The sequence below is a fragment of the Fundulus heteroclitus genome, chromosome 20, assembly GCF_011125445.2.
Source record: "Fundulus heteroclitus isolate FHET01 chromosome 20, MU-UCD_Fhet_4.1, whole genome shotgun sequence".
NCBI classification, from domain to species: Eukaryota; Metazoa; Chordata; class Actinopteri; order Cyprinodontiformes; family Fundulidae; genus Fundulus; species Fundulus heteroclitus.
In genome coordinates, this window is record NC_046380.1 from 21,287,151 (window position 1) to 21,303,493 (window position 16,343).

Below are 16,343 nucleotides of genomic sequence, written 5' to 3' on the forward strand. Positions count from 1 at the left end.
TCTGCAAACATCACTCAGCAGTTATACCGTTCGGCCATTTTGACTGGGAACTTGTAAAGCGGCACAATTATCTTCCAACCCTAAATGTTTGACTAATGTTCTGCTTTTAATCGCAACAGAGGTTTAGCAAGTAGCTGTTGTGCATATTGACAAATCTGTAGTGAGAATGACTGACATTAGTGATGTTTGTCACTAACAAATCTCAGTCACTATGATCACTAACATTACAGGAGAGGATTACTGCCATCTGCAAACTTTTTAAGAGAATAAGGTTCCACCGAGATTTGAACTCGGATCGCTGGATTCAGAGTCCAGAGTGCTCACCATTACACCATGGAACCTGAAAAGCGCAGCCATATGGGAAGAGTTTCTCCCCACTCATGAACTGTTTTCTCTTGTCTTATACCTCGACATTACACAACAATTAATCATAAAATAAATACGTCAGGAATCATTTAGGAGTCGAAATTCCAATTTTCTTTGGCGAGATGAGTCAGATCCCGGTTCGGTCGGACTGTTTATTTTTTGTGACAACTTTCCGTCGCTTTCCGATGATGTAATACCTTAGCGACCATGTTGTGTCTATTGTTTTTATGTTGAGCTGTCTTCGCCTGTTACAGGAGAGGAAACAACGGCGTTTAGCTGTAAAAACACCTTTAGCCGCTTCTGGACATGGACTGGAATACGTCCTAGTCTCCTCTGAACACGTTCAAAATGAACAACAAAGGCTGGCTGGAGCTGGAGAGTGATCCAGGTAAGAAATGTTGGCGGATAGTTAGGCTAACACACATTAGCTTCTACATTTAGCCACTTCGGAGGCGTAGCTGTAAAACAATCTGGTGGGAAGTAACGTAATGTAGAACATCAGGCGATCATTTAAAATATTTTTATTAGTTTCAACAATTGTTCTGTATTTTTATTTTATTTGATGGTGGTTTTAACACGTGATTTTTGTTTTGTTTTTTACTGCAGGACTGTTTACTTTGCTGGTGGAAGATTTTGGTAAGCATTTAGTTTACGGACTCAAATCTCTACTGAGCTGTTGTAAACAGTAACTCATCACTTGCGGAAAACGAATCCTATTTTAATGTTGTTTTTGTGACTTTGCTCTAGGTGTCAAAGGCGTCCAAGTTGAGGAAATCTATGATCTGCAAAGCAAATGTCAAAGGTGGATCATACGTGTAGTTCCTCTCATCTTGATTAGTTCCGATGCCAAACAATAACCATTCTGCCATACACATTTAATGTTCATGTATATTAAAGTCTAGAAATATTCAGACCGTTTTTTTAATATTGCATTAAAAGCAGGCATTGTTTTCCTTTTCAGTCCTGTTTATGGCTTCATCTTCCTGTTTAAGTGGATTGAAGAGCGCCGGTCCAGGAGGAAAGTCAACACCTTGGTCGATGAGACGTCGGTCATAGATGAGGAAATTGTAAATGATATGTTCTTCGCTCATCAGGTAACTGCTTCTCATATGCTGGACATCTTGTTTATCCTTCCAGCTATTATTTCTTTCAATAAGTAGTTCTTGCATTTTTTTTCTAATTCTTTTTGAATGATGTTCATGTTCATGTTGTTCATGTTGTTGTTTATTTTGAAACATGATATGATTTAACAATGTTTACATTTAATACTTCATAAACATACATCGTGTTCCAAAAAGGAGTAGGATGAAGCATAAGCTTATTAAGCCCTACCCCTCAGTTACATGTGTCATGGAGGTAAAGGACAAATATTTACAGTAAAACAAACAAACAGTATACCAACTTTTTATATATATTACTCTTTTTTGTATTCATCAAAAATACTTTTCTTATATTCTTTTTTGAATTGCTGGATGCTTTTACATTGTTTAATGTTTTCAGGCAAGCTGTTCCAGAGCTTCACTCCGCTAATTGATAAACTAAAACGAATGAAAATTATGCATCTTGTTCTCTTCTTTAAATGGAAATGGTGTATGACTAGCCTACAATGATATTGAAAGTGTTAATAATGAAGTTGATTAATTCTTATTAATGTGGCAGAAACTTTAATTCAATATCTATTTTTAGAAGAGTTTGAATCAAAGCAATTAAAAAATAAGTTACACTTTTAAATGATGTTAAGATTATGCATGTAGGCTAGACAAAATCAGGACAAACACTGTATTTTGATATAATGGGCACATTTTTTGGTGGGTGAAAGGAGTATGTGGTCACGTATGATATCGGTTGATTTTAAAAAAATTTTTGTTAGAAGTTAAGAAACAGAAGAATTCACACAGTGTTTAAAAAGACCAATAACCTTTTTTTCTCCGTCCCTCTGTCCGTCGTCTTCCGCTTATCCGATAAGATAATTAATATTTTTTTTCTTCCTCTTTTTGTATTTTTTCTTTAATAATCAACATGTAGTGAGAGTTGTTGTTTTTCATGTTTTAGATTCAATAACATTTTTCATTCTGCACCTTATTACCTAAACATAAGATATTTTTACTATATGATTAACTTGGAGATGGATCCAATTTTTTTGTTACTAGTGCGTACTCCGGGCGCAAGCTACCTAAAGGCTCCCACATACTCGGGCATACTGTACCGTAAATGTCCACTGTATCCGTGGACATTTTACCCTTCACAGTCGAGTGTACTGTTGCCAACATTTCTTGTGGCAAATTCCTACAATTCTCACACTTTCTGCGAAACGGATGGTAAAATGTTTAATTAGTTAGCTGAGCACCTAGAGCCGTTTCTTTTATAGCAGGCTCCCACCACACCCCTGTCAGTGAGCTGCAAAATCCAAGCTTCCTTTAAATTTGTAGACTTAAAACCAAAAAACAATATCAGTCATAGTCTTACTCAACATTTTCACTTGTACTTTTTTTTTTTTTTTTGTCTTTTCTTAGCTGATACCCAATTCATGTGCCACTCATGCTTTGCTGAGTGTTCTCCTGAACTGCAGCGGAGTCGAGCTCGGCACCACCCTCAGTCGCATAAAAGCTTTTACCAAAGGCTTCAGTCCTGAGGTAGGTTGTCCACTCCACTCAACCGCTAACATCTGCTTTCATAAGATGTTTTCCCCCCTATTGTTTTCAAAGATAGCTGTAACATATTGGATTTTCTACAGCTAAATATAATATTGTTTCTTCTCATTCAAATACTACTGAAATATGCATTAAAACTGCACAAAATTTATTTTGGTATTCTAGTGTTTTGTATCTTAGGCCTTATGTTTAGTGTGAAATCCTCATTCAAGCCATTGTGTGTAGCATCCCACCTTCTCTTCTGTATTTTCACAAGTAACTTTTTTACTTTATGTCTTTTCCTTTGCTTCCAGAGCAAAGGCTATGCTATAGGGAACGCCCCAGAGCTTGCAAGGGCACACAACAGTCATGCCAGGTAGGCAGCAGTCAGTCATACACTCGAAACTTTCAGATAGCCTCTGGGTTGGAAGAGGGAAAAAAAAAAAAAAAATTCTGATCTGACTTGTTATGTAATATGTTGGCGTTGGTGCATATATCATTTTCTCAACTTCCATTTTTCATGTTTCTATGGAGACCGGAGCCGAGGCACCTGCCTGAGAAACAGAACGGGATCAGTGCAGTGCGGACGATGGAGGCCTTCCACTTTGTCAGCTACGTGCCAATCAAAGACCGCCTCTTTGAGCTTGATGGGCTCAAGGCTTACCCCATTGATCACGGTGAAACTTCACTCACTCACTTATAGCATATATACAGTTTTTTTTTTTTTATTAATAATTGTTTTATTAATAATGTAAATTCATTCATTCATTCATTGCTGTAAGTGCACCAGAATTAGCCAATAGGCAGTTTTTTTCATCCGTTGTCCCTAGATAAATGGAAAATTTGTCTAAATAAAAACAGTAAAAAGGCTATACAGTGAACAACAAAACGTTAAAATAGACTTAATTATATAAAATAATTATGCTGATAAATACAGTGAACAAACAAAGTGAACAGTGAACAAACAAAGCAGTGTATCCACCCTTTCATGGCCCTTTGTGATAAAGTAAATGCATTAACATCAATCATTCTGGGAAAGGTTTTAAAGCAATTTCTAAGGCTTTTGGGGCGGCATTGAATTAGAAGGAGAACCATCATCCATATTTAGAGAAAACATGAATTAGTGGTAAAACCTTCCCAAGAGGGGTCTCCTTCCTCGAAATGTGAATCTACAAGTTATCCAGAAGGTCCTAAAAGAATCCAGAGCAACATCTAAAGTAATGCAGGTCTCATTTACCTCAGTTAAGGTTTGAGGTCATGATTCAGCAACAAAAAAGAGCAAGAGACTGAGGGGAAAAAAATTCCATTTTTTGTGGGTGTTCCAAGGTTAAACCAAACAAAAAGAACACAAGGGCCCACATTTCATGAAGCATCATGATGATCCCTGATACTTTTGGTGAAATATTCTGTGGACTGACAAGAAAAAAATGTTCTGGTAGTTGGGCTTCCTGTTGCATCTGGCATTAGATTAAAAAATTAACATTATACTGACAGACCGACAGTCAAACACAGTGGCGGTAACAGCTTAAACTGGCAATCAGCTTATTTAGGACGAATTGCCATAATTAATGGAACCATGAATTATTTTCTTGACCAGAAAATCCTTATGACCTTAAGTTGATGGGTACCTGGGTAAAGCAACACTCCCCCAAAATTCTCAAGTAATTTCATCTCTGATTGGCTTCAAGAAAAAAAAAAATCAAGGTTTTTGAAGTGGTCTAGTCAGAGTCCCAAATTATACCTGATTAAAATGCCACAGTTAAGTCTGTTAATGTGGCAGAATTAAAGCAATTCTGTAAAGAGCAAGATTTCTCCACAGTGATTTAATCGACTGATTCCCAGTTATCACAAAAGCTTTGACGGCAGTTTTTGCTGCCAAACAGTTATGAAGTTTAGGGAGCAGTTACTTTGCCATTAAGTGCAGATTGGTTTGGGCAACTCTTTTGCTGTAATAAATGAAATCATCATTTCAAAACTGCATGTAAAAAAAAGACTTTAGATTATCTACAATAAAAACACAGTGACGGCACCAAATTCAGCCATAAAAGAATACATTATTCAACATTTTAATCAAGGCTGCCTCACCTGAAGTTATTTGTGGTCTCATTTAGATTCTGGTGTCCAAGGTAAGTACAAAATAAAATGATTGGTCTGTCTGAAAATATAATAGAGACTTTTACTTTAACCTAAGCCTAAGACACTTATTCAACTTATGAATTATGTGTTTATTTTCACTTTTATCATTACATCTAGGGCTGTTTTGTGAGCTGTTAAAGTTGTTATGCTCTTAAATGATGTAGATATATAACACTATCCAACAGGGCCCTGGGGAGAGGATGAAGAATGGACTGACAAGGCTCGCCGTGTTATTATGGAGAGGATCGGCCTGGCGACTGCTGGGTGAGTCATGCACCATTTAGCAAAAGCAGGAGTGCTTTACCTTCTATGCAAGCCCTTCGGGCTTAATTCTCATGCTGCCGCTCCTCTTTCTCTTCCCAGTGAGCCGTACCATGATATCCGCTTCAACCTGATGGCAGTGGTGCCTGACCGCAGAATGAAGTACGAGTCCAAACTGGAAATTCTAAAGAGGAACCGACAGACCATTCTGGAGGGTCTGCAGAAGGTCAGGAGCCGGGCCAAACGAAGTTTCAAATATAAATCGCTTCACGTCTCAGTGGAAATACATTAGTTACGTTCAGGCTTCAAACTTTACCCAAGCAGGATCTTCTAGAGTATTCCTGCAAAGTCAGGTCTGTGTCTTAAGGAAAACCTAATAATAGTTTGTTAAAATGTGTTGTCCTGTCTTCAGATGATCCGGCTTACTCAGTCTGAGGCTGTCAATGACAAGAAGCAGCAGAACTCTTCGTCTCCGGATGAAAACACCATCAAGAAGGAAGCAGATGCAGGTACGGTCCCAGGAATATTTTTTGGTAACTTTGTCAACCCCACTCCTGTCATCATACAGGCCACAAATAATTTTTTTTTTTATGGGAGAGTGTTAAGAAGTAAGTAATTTTGTTTAAAGAAATCCATTTGTGGTGTCCAAGAAGTTTATTAGGGACTTAGAAGAACGTGCTCTGGTTGCATGAGACCATAATTTAACTTTTTGGCCTTAACACATTAAGCTGTGCAGTGAAAAACTACGCCCTATAAGATCATCCCCACAGTATAACTCGGTAGTAGCAGCATTATGCTGTGAGGATGCTTTTCTTCAGAAGAGAATCTGGTCAGAGTTGATGGGAACATGGTTGGAGCTAAAAAACAGAGCAATCCATGAAGAAATCCTGTAAGATGCTGCAAAGGACAGGAGACTGGGTGGATGTCCCTCTTCCAGCCAATGAACAAAGCATGCAACCTGACTTAGAGGGAAAGGGTTTAAATTAAAGGTTAATCTTTCATCACAGTGGCCTAGTCGAATACCAGACCTAAAGATAGTAGAAAAATCTGTGACAAGACTGTGCTGTTTACAGACGCTCGACATCTTCACTTCCTAGAATAGTTTTTCTGGGTTAATTCTAAATATGAAGCTCATAAAAATACATACATTTTAATTCTAGATTCAGTGGATGAGTCAACTCAGTCCAAGGATAGAGCTGGCACATCTGGAAGCTCAAAGGTCATGGGTAAACCACCGACCCCCGCAGGAGGAGGCGCCCAGCAAGTCAACCCCGTTGTTCAGCGCCTGCCTGCTTTCCTCGACAACCACAACTACGCCAAGTCCCCGATGCAGGTAAGAACATGTCTGAAGTTAAGTTCTGGCCGCTTTGGTTGGAAGAAATTGGAGCTGGAGTCAGCATTTGTTTTCATTGCGCTGTTCTGCAGCTTTATTGGGGATTAATCAGTGAAAAATACGATCAAATGTCCAACTCTGCTGAAATTATTTTCTAATTGTTTCATCTGACCATCAGTGTAACACTGATGGTCAGTGTTATATGTACAAGGTATATTTTATTAAAAAAACAACAACAACGTAAAGCTTTTAACTTCAGCTGAAAACAAAATAAAGTGTATACCTTTTAAACTCAATACCTTAAATTGTGTCTGTCTGTGAAGCTTTTATTTTGTTTACTCTTTCATTTATTCAGGGCAACAATTATCCTCCAAAGTCCTTCAGGTTTTTTTGTTATTTTGTTTTTCAGCCTTTTTGTTTTCTTTTCAGCATGATGCAGAAATAAAATTTGTCAGACTGCGAACATTTATGCTCTGACCTATAGGAGGAGGAGGATCTTGCAGCCGGTGTTGGACGTTCTCGCGCAGCAGCCCCCCCCCAGCCATCGTTCTCAGATGATGAGGACGAATTTGATGAGGATGAGGAAGAAGCAGCAAGTTCTGCAAGTGCTTCTAGCAGGCAAGAGTTTAGCTCAACTGTTTGGCTTACGTGTAAAGTTCTTTTTAACAAGTCGCTTCTGCTGTGAAACATGGTGGTGGTCACTTTGGGCTTGGGGATGCTTTTCTACAATAGGACTTTAAAATCAGAGCTAAACAGACTTTTCACATTTTGCTTTGTTACATTGTTTCCTAACAGGATTTTCCTTCCTTATGACAACCCCCCCCCCCCCAAAAAAAAAAAAAAAAAAAAATATCACACAGAAGTTTGTGGTTGCAATGTGAAAAATGTTGAAGTTCAAGGAAATGCTAATTATTAGAATAACAAATACTTGGGTGATAAAGCTTTGAAATTTGCTTTGTTTTTGTTTGCTTTTTTAGATTTAGGCGAAAGGCGAGCCTGCGGTCCAGAGCGGGACGTGTTGGAACTGGCATGGAGAGCCAGATTGCCCTCAATGTTCTGGCAGAGAAACTGAAGAAGGAGGCTCAAAGGAAAGATGGTGTAAATACCCCTCTGTCGGTGCGCACTGAAGGTCGCACCGGGGGGATCTGCATCACGTCCGCCTCGCAGCCTTCCCCCACACCCAGCAACGAAAGCACAGACACGGCCTCTGAAATTGGCAGCGCTTTCAACTCCCCGCTGCGCTCGCCGGCTCGCTCCCAGGCGGCCACGCGCCCGTCGAGCCCGGTCGCGTCCCATCTGTCCCGTGTGCTGTTCGGAGAGGATGAAATGTTGAGGCTGGACTCCAGACATAACCGGGCTGTAAGAGAACTTGGTCCTTCAGTCAGTGCATCGCTGCTACACCTACAGGATGACGGTGTCATCTATGCTCTCCCTCCATCGGGTGAGAGCACAGGAAGTGAACATTGCAGTCTAATTTCTTAGCAACTTGAAATCCTAATTTGTAAGGCACTTGCTGCATCTGTCTTCATTACCTGAACAGGAGATTCTGCCGAAGGCGCGAAGCTCTGCACCCCTGAGAAGGTAAAACTCAAAGTGAAAGAAGATGAAAAAGACGGCATAAAAGAGGGAGATGAGGGACCATCTGTAGTCGTGAAGAAAGAAGACGAGAACGGAGATGGAGCGGAGGTGAAACCTGGCAAGGAAAAGCTCAACGTTACAGAGTCTGGCGCAGACAGCAAGCCACCAGGGGATAAGTATTCTCCAAAAGTAAGTCCTTTGTTATAAAATGCTGCACTACATGTCCTCACTGGGCGTATTTGGACTGCACAGCACCTTTAGATCTTTTTTGCTTGTGCTGCCGATAAGAAAGCTGATGAGTGGAAACACGTAAACACAAGCAGGAACTCACCTCATTGCCTTTTTTAGGAGCTACTCGCACTACTCAAGTGTGTAGAGGCTGACATCGCCAATTATGAGGTGTTTCTAAAGGAGGAAGTAGAAAAGAGAAAGAAATTCAAGGTAAGCTGACTTGTTCATTCACCCGGAATTCACTGTATTTGGTCAGATTTTGTTTTTATTGGTGTTTTAAATAAAATGTTTTCATTTGTGTAGATAGATGATCAGAGGAGGACCCATAATTACGACGAGTTTATCTGCACATTTATATCAATGTTGGCCCAAGAAGGTAAAACCAAGTTGTTTTTTATTATACTTTTTTGCTTTTCATAATTTTTTTTCCTTTCCTTCTCTCAGTAAAATCTGTCATTTGAAACTATTTTGTAGTCTAAATAACAAAAGAGTGTCAAGGTTTTGCACAAGTTCTTTCTTCTGTGGTGTGTCAAGATAGGTTCAAGGTTATAAACAAAATATTTTCATCTTTTTAATCATTTATAAAAATTTCAGTAGAATTCATACTAAAAGTGTACAAACGCCAATAAAAAGAAAATGGCGTCTGCCAAAAAACTAATTCTGATTTAGAAAACCACACACCATTATGCAATGTTCCTTTATAGATCACAGCGGTACCTGAACGTTTGCGTTACCAGGTTCTGTCTCATGCAATCCCAGGTTTAGCCATAAATGGTCAATGTAAAGCACCTCGTGAATGTTAGTGTATAAAAAATCGGGTCAGCTGATTGCTTTTTTTCATGGTGAAATGGCAACAATGAATTAAAAGCAAAGAAACTGTGAACAAAAAATGACAGAGAGGAGTTTGTTAAATGTCTAAATCAGAGGTAAAAGCACATATGTTGTCCACATTAAAAGAATTTCTTAAAAAGTTAACTTGATTATTTTGTTAAACACTGGATGACAGCCTCACGCTGAGCTCCATGTCAAAACTCCTCTGAGGCTTTGCATTCAGATTGACTTGAGGAGGGAGGGAGACCAGGAGAATTTATCCCTGATGATAAAGACCCACACCCCCCGCCAAAAAAAAAATCTAAATGCAAAAAGCAGTTTAGGAAGCTGACGGGATGCTTGGCTTAGCGCTGCATGTTCAGTATGCACCTTCTCTGCCCTCTGGGCTTTGGACCCAGAAATTTGGGGGTTGTAGTCACTGTCACCTGTAGGTTATAGCGGAATGCAATGCTTTCAGTCTAAAGCGTCATATAAGCCAGTCATCATGACTGGTCAGAAAATCTTTGATTGCTTAAACCGCATTCCTAATTCTCCCATTTACAAGGTTTTCAGTCATGCCAATATCCACCACACAGCATTACGCACAAGTGTATTTGACCGTTTGCAGCAATTAAACAGCTGCCACACACCTTGTCACAATAATCTGTTAATCTGTGGTACACGTCACCCTGGTGATCATTGGAGAGAGGAGAATGATGGTAGAAAGCCCCATTAAAATGTTGCGTTGACTTTCATTTAATATCTAAGATTGCTTATGGGCATTTTTTTATTTGTTTGAAATGTCCTTATGTATAGTTCCAAGTCACCAGCGCAAGCATGAATAGCACAGTGGTTTTGAACGCTTATGATGAAGTCAGTCTAGGATTAGAGTCTGATATGGAGGGAAATTGAAGGTTTGAGAGGAATCATGATGCAGTTTGGTTGCAATTCACCAATTTACAATCTACGTCGCCAGTTTCCCCCGTCTCCAAAATGAGCTTATGCATGGGTCAGAGCTGCCGTGAGGACCACGCTTTTCCCCGTTAAGTTGTTTTTTTTTTGAAAATAGATCCCAACTTTTGCATGAAAAGTGAAGTATGCAAGTTTCAGGCCCCAGAAAGACCTTACAGGACATTTTTTGTCTTCTTTACAACTTTTTTATTATCAGTTATGTTTGCTCTTGTACTTCATGATAGTCTTTATTTCCATGACAGAAATAACACAAAAAAATGTCTGAAAAGCTTTTAGGAAAGAGATGGATGGCTGGAAATTTAAGACGTTGTACAAGTGGTTGGTCATTAAAAACAATGATTCAATATTTTACTGCTTAACTATAGATGTACAAAAGCCCAGAAATATGTGTACTTTCTTGAGGTCTATGTGGTAAATTCTTAGTGTCAAACTGTTGGACTTTGCAACACTGAAGTTAATATTTAGGTCATGTTGTTGGCGCTAAATTATATAGCTGTGAAGAATTTCCCAGACTGGACAAACAAGCTACAACAAGAGGTTACAGTTTCACTCCATATAAACCTTTTTCTCTTTCCATCAATCTAATCTAATATTCCCTCTTACCTTCACCGATTTCTCCCTGCATCTACTACAGGAATGTTGGCCAGCCTCGTGGAGCAAAACATTTCTGTGCGCCGCCGGCAGGGAGTAAGCATCGGCCGGCTGCACAAGCAGAGGAAGCCCGATCGGCGGAAGCGCTCCCGACCTTACAAAGCCAAGCGTCAGTAATCACAGACCGTCATAATAGTCATAATCAATGAGAACCAAGCAATCACTGCAAGGGAAATAAAGGATGTTGCTGCACTTCTGAAAATCATTCCTTTAGACAGTATTGTGCTGTATTTGCCTCACTTTATGTACACTTTTTTGGTCGTGCACATATAAATATTTCTGTGTAATGCTTGCATTATTTTTATTGGCTGCTCTTTTTCACATTAGTGTCACAGCTAATTTCATAGACATTGAGTTTATGTAAAACCTCTGAGTTATTAACAAAAATTCAATATTTCCTCAGTGCCAATGAAGTATTGAATGTTTTTTTTGGTCAGACATTTTGTATTCTTTCAGTGACTTTCAGCCTCAACACATTCAGTGGAGGAATTTACTCTGTAACATAATGTTGTCTTTTTATCATGTTATTTAAATGTGGCAATATCACATTGTAAGGGTTTGAAATGCCATTTGCTATTACAGGTCTTGTCTTTCTGAAGGTTCTGCAAATATAAAAAACAGGTTTTTGTGTTTGTACCTGTTTTGGATCTCAGAGTTGAGTTGTTAGGTTGAACGTGTGTTGCTGTACATTTTTGTATATATTTACATGTTAATTGGCCTGTATAATAAATTTGGTCATTCTCTGCTTGCCATTTTATTCAGAAATAAAGTTGGTCAAAGCATCCAAGTCTAAGTTACATATTTATTACTTTTGGAGTTTTAAATATGGCATCCTAGCAGTGACTGATTCAAAGTCACTAAATGGGCTAATTTAGATTTATTTTAAAATAGAAAAAAAAAAAATTATACAGGTTTGGACACCAGTCGATTTTCTGCATTTGTTGTAGTGACAGTTGTTGTACACTAGGGAGAGTAATTATTCAGAGCAAGTTGGACTTGTTCAGATCTGTGTGCTGTAACTAAAGCCCTTCACTTCTTTTTCTAATTTTTAATTTTTAGCATATTTTATGCAAACCTGTAAACAAGACTGTATTTCCTCTATGCTGTATAAATTAGTGTTTTATGCTGGTTTCAAATTTATTTGCATTGATATTATATGGTAGTTAATGGTATGAAATGTTAGTTTTCTGTAAATGTAAATTTAGTTTTTACCTATGTCATATTACAAAAGCTGTACTAAAATAAAATATCAATCATTTCGCACATTTTGTAGAAATTATGACGGAAATTGTTCATGGGGAAGCACACTTTGGTACAATTTCTGTCCATCCCGCCATGTTCTGAAAGGAAAACTGTTCAAGAAAACAAAAAAACAAAACAAAAAAACAGCATATTATTAGTGTGTTTTAGGAGGTGTTTAAATAATGTTTAATTCAAACATCACGGGCATGGGCATTTTTTATTTGTTTTTTGTTAAGGGAGTATTTAAAAGTTTAAATGTTTGTAGGGCCCCATTTTTTTAATTATTGTTGCTGACCTAACCAAAGTTTATTTATTCAACAAATAACATAAAGAGAATATTTTGAGACTCAAATGCTGTGTCTTTCCAATTGTACTTGTAAACATTTAGAGGCGTTAAAGGTCCAATAGGCAAATAATAAAGCTTGGAATATCTAAGAGATATCATTGTAGCTGTGGTGGCTGATGGGCAATGATCTCTACTGAGAGGGGCCAACTCAAATTATTTTTGGGGGCATATTTAATTTAGGAACCTGCTCTGTTTCTCCTTATATGATTGTGAAAACTTACAAAATCATTATCATTCGTAAACATAATGTTTATTTAACTTTAATGATAAAATGCTTGCTATTCCTGATGTAGGGGGTTGTGGCTAAGTGGGTGAGGGGGAGTGTGTGCGTGCCGTTTTTAGGTTAAAGATAGCTGAGCCTCATGGACGCGCACGTACGAGCCACACAAGTCACCACCCATCGCGTCAGCGCGCTCCCTCGGCCTCGCCGTCAGCGCGCGTGCTCCGTGCGGGATGCTGAATTGTTGGTGATGATGGCGGAAGGGGAGCGACGCTGAGTTCCATCCGAGTTTTTACCCCAGCTGTAAAAACCACCCACAACCACCGTTTCTCTCCGTCGAGACCTATCCCGAGGCAATGGGGAACGAGGCCAGCATGGAGGGGGAGGGACAGGCGGGACAGCCCGGCGCCGCCGTCCCTGCAGCGGGGGCTCCGACTTCCATTTCAGCACCACCGGACTCTGGACAGCTCATCAAGCCCAGCAATGGAGCGCCAGCCGGAGGAAGTGGGGCTGCGTCCGGGCCAGGGATTAACAGGTAGCCGCGATAGCTAGGGAGCCTTCACCGTGGACAATGAAGCGAATACCGGGGAGGCTTCATGGCAGCGTGCTGTAGCGTACATTAGTTCAACCAGCAGCGTAGATATAGGCTCGACCGACTGCGTGTATAGACCTGAATGGGCGCTTAATTATTTATTTCAATACCCTCGCCAATACTATTAACAACCTCTTGAATCCTTATTCATTTTGGCATCAGATGTGTCTCTGGCAATATGTTTTGAATCGATCAAGAAAACCTTTGGGTGTAGAAGCAATCACACATAAATATAGCTTTAAGCAATTTCAACAGGAATTTGTACGCCCTTTTTCTACGATGTCTGCCCTGAGGATTCAGTATCATGAATGAAAGCGTCAATTTCAGGCAGGATTAACTTAACGTTAAAACTTGTATGTCAGACAAAATTATTTTCACCTCGTCTCCAAGCCAATACATTTAATAATAATAATAATATAAATTAAATGAAGTAGAGGGGAAAAAGACACCATCTTCAGATCATGTTAAAGGGGTAGGTTGGTTTTACTACAGCCTCTGACGTGATTTCCAGTAAATACAGGGTCATTCTGAAAAAACACACCTTTCTCCTTGCCAGCAGCAGACGTCTGTCTCCCTGATGACAGCGTTGTGTAGGATGTCAGTACTCCCATCAGATATCACCAACGTCATTGAGAGTGCAGCACCAAAACACATATGCCACAGCCGTCTTAGTTACCAGGGCTCATTCTCAAATCGATATGCTGGGGGATTAAAATTGCAGCTGGACAGAAATGGGTCTTTTACTCTAGAGAAAGTGGTGGTCTATCTCCTCCCTAAATTAAATCCTGTGGCATTCCACATATATTCGTGACAGTGCTGTTCTCCTACTTGCATTGCTGTGTTTAAACCCACATTGTTGGCTTAAAATAATGCATTGTAGGCTGATAAAATATTAACTCTACTCAGATCATGTCTGTGGTCGCATGTAGCAGCTTGCATGTCTGTATTTTCAGTGTGAGTGTGTGTTGGGGATTACCCTCCTAACAAGATCTGATATTGCCTTAATTACACAGTTCAACAGTTGTAGACCTTAACACATAGACAATGCTGCATCGTAGATTTTCCACACCTGCTTGCAGTCTCTGTGCAATAGTGTTTCAGGCTGGCGTGCAAATAGATTTATAGATTTGCTGCTAGCGTTCCTTGGGACTGGTAAATTACTAGATACTGAGTTGACGTTTTGTTTGAGACTATGATTTATGGGAGTGAGAAATTCTGAGCTTTAACAGTTTTATAAGAAAGCCTTATAGTTGTATCAGTGTTTAGTCATCTGTATTGACTTTGTCTTGCCATAGTATTCATCCCTCTTGAAATTTTCAACAAGTTGAAGCATTACGGTCACAGACATTAATGTGTTTTATTTGGATTTTATGTAATAGATTACTGCAAAAATAGTGCATAGCTGTGAAGTGAAATAAAAGGATACATGGTTTCCCAGCTTTGCAGAAAGAAAAAATATCTAAAATGAGGTGTGAAAATGTATAATGTCCTCCTGAATCAATGCTTTATAGAAACACCTTTTGGTGCAATTACAACACTGTGTGTTTTGGGGTCTGTAGCTACCTATTTTGCACATCTAAAGACAGATATTCCTTCTCATTCCTTTTTCCAAAATAGCTCTAGCTCACTCAGACCAGATAGCGAGTTTCGGTGAATGTCAATTTTCAAGTCTGGGCACAGATTCCTAAATGGATTTAAGTCTGGCTTTGATCTGTCCGTTCCAATACTTGAATATGCTTTGAACTAAACCATTCCATTGCACCTCTGGCAGTAGGGCTTGATCGTAGTCCTACTGGAAGACGAACCTCATCCCCAGTGTCAAATTTTTCAGCCTCTGATAGGTTTTCTTTCATTGTTGCTCCATATTTAGAATTACCTCTCTTCCTTTAAACTCTGACCAGCCTCCCTGTACTTGCTTAAGAAAAGCCTTCTTTCTCATTGACACTCTTCCTTTTAGTCCAGATTTGAGAAGTTTGTGATTAAGAGTTTTACCACCTGAGCTGTGGATATCTGCAGCTCCTCCAGAGTTAAAACAGCCTTCTTGTTTACTTCTCCGAATATGGCTTCCCTTTTCAGTCAGTTTAGGTGGATATCCATATCTTGGTGGGTTTGCAGTTCTTCTATACTCTTCATTGTTCAGAGGATGGATTGAGGATGGATTGAAGATATCTCTGTGAGACGTTGTAAATGAAAAAACATTTAGAACCCAGCCGTGCTTTAAAATTCTTCTGAAATGTTCCCCTGACTTGTCTGCGCTGTTCCTTGGTCTTCATGATGATGTTTGTTCACTAATATTCTTGTACAAAACTTTGAGGCATTCGAGGAGCAGCTGAATTTTATAGTGCCTTGCAAAGGTATTCAACCCCTTTCACTTTTTTATACATATTTTTGTAAATTCCAACCTTAAAGTAGTATAAAAAGAATAACATGAAAAGTCGGACGTGCATGTGTTTCCAGCCCCTTTGCTTTCTGGTGTTGCCAATTACCTTCATAAGTCACGTAATTATTGCAACGAAGTGCACCTGTGTGCAGTCTATGTGTCACATGACCTGTCAGTATAAACACACCTTTTGTGAAAGTCACAATAGCCTGCAACAACATTAACCAAGAGGCATCATATCATGAAGACCAAGGTGCTCTCCAAACAAGTCACGAACAAAGTTGTTGAGAAGTATAAGTCAGGTTGGGGTTATAAAAAAAATCCAAATCTTTAATGTTCCCACTGAACACCATCAAATCTATAATCTTCAAATAATATGCGCATGGTACCTGCCAAGAGAGGGTTGCCCATCAAATCTCACAGCAAGGAGAGCAATAATCAGAGAGGCAGCACAGAGACCAAAGGTAACCCTGAAGGAGTTAAAGTTTCCCAGCAGCGACTGGAGGATCTGTCCATTGTAAACTGTACACTACATAGAGCTGGGCTTTATGGAAAAGTAGTCAGACAGAAAGCATTACTTGTTGAAAATAAAGGG

The 16,343-nt window shown here is 39.3% G+C and overlaps 2 protein-coding genes and 1 non-coding gene across 5 annotated transcripts in view; 2 read left to right on the forward strand and 1 right to left on the reverse strand.

Annotated features, from left to right (window-relative positions):
• Positions 1-269: 269 nt before the first annotated feature.
• trnaq-cug lies at positions 270-341 on the reverse strand. The gene has a single exon. It is a non-coding gene; the product is annotated as a tRNA-Gln (tRNA).
• A 221-nt stretch (positions 342-562) lies between these two features.
• bap1 (BRCA1 associated protein-1 (ubiquitin carboxy-terminal hydrolase)) lies at positions 563-11,750 on the forward strand. Its single transcript, XM_012849611.3, has 17 exons — positions 563-754; positions 973-1,002; positions 1,114-1,168; positions 1,328-1,460; positions 2,880-2,999; positions 3,311-3,372; positions 3,531-3,673; positions 5,318-5,396; positions 5,496-5,619; positions 5,806-5,902; positions 6,554-6,726; positions 7,211-7,344; positions 7,704-8,167; positions 8,267-8,493; positions 8,653-8,745; positions 8,839-8,911; positions 10,952-11,750. The coding sequence occupies exons 1-17, from the start codon at positions 715-717 to the stop codon at positions 11,083-11,085; spliced, it is 2,181 nt and encodes a 726-aa protein (XP_012705065.2). The 5' UTR covers positions 563-714; the 3' UTR covers positions 11,086-11,750.
• Positions 11,751-12,985: 1,235 nt separating this feature from the next.
• bsnb (bassoon (presynaptic cytomatrix protein) b) overlaps positions 12,986-16,343 on the forward strand; it is a 140,859-nt gene continuing 137,501 nt past the window's right edge. For all 3 annotated transcript variants that reach the window (XR_004933603.1, XR_004933604.1, XM_036152224.1), the window contains exon 1: positions 12,986-13,311. Coding sequence is in view for 1 of the 3 variants with exons in the window: in XM_036152224.1 (XP_036008117.1) it covers positions 13,133-13,311 (179 nt within the window). In the remaining 2 variants the exon portion in view is untranslated. The remainder of the gene's footprint in view (positions 13,312-16,343) is intronic.

Coding starts and splice junctions, on each gene's coding strand:
- bap1 (XM_012849611.3), top strand. CDS start 715: ATGAACAACAAAGGCTGGCTGGAGCTGGAGAGTGATCCAG. Junction 3,373..3,530: donor GCACACAACAGTCATGCCAG/GTAGGCAGCAGT, acceptor GTTTCTATGGAG/ACCGGAGCCGAGGCACCTGC. Junction 8,912..10,951: donor ATCAATGTTGGCCCAAGAAG/GTAAAACCAAGT, acceptor CATCTACTACAG/GAATGTTGGCCAGCCTCGTG.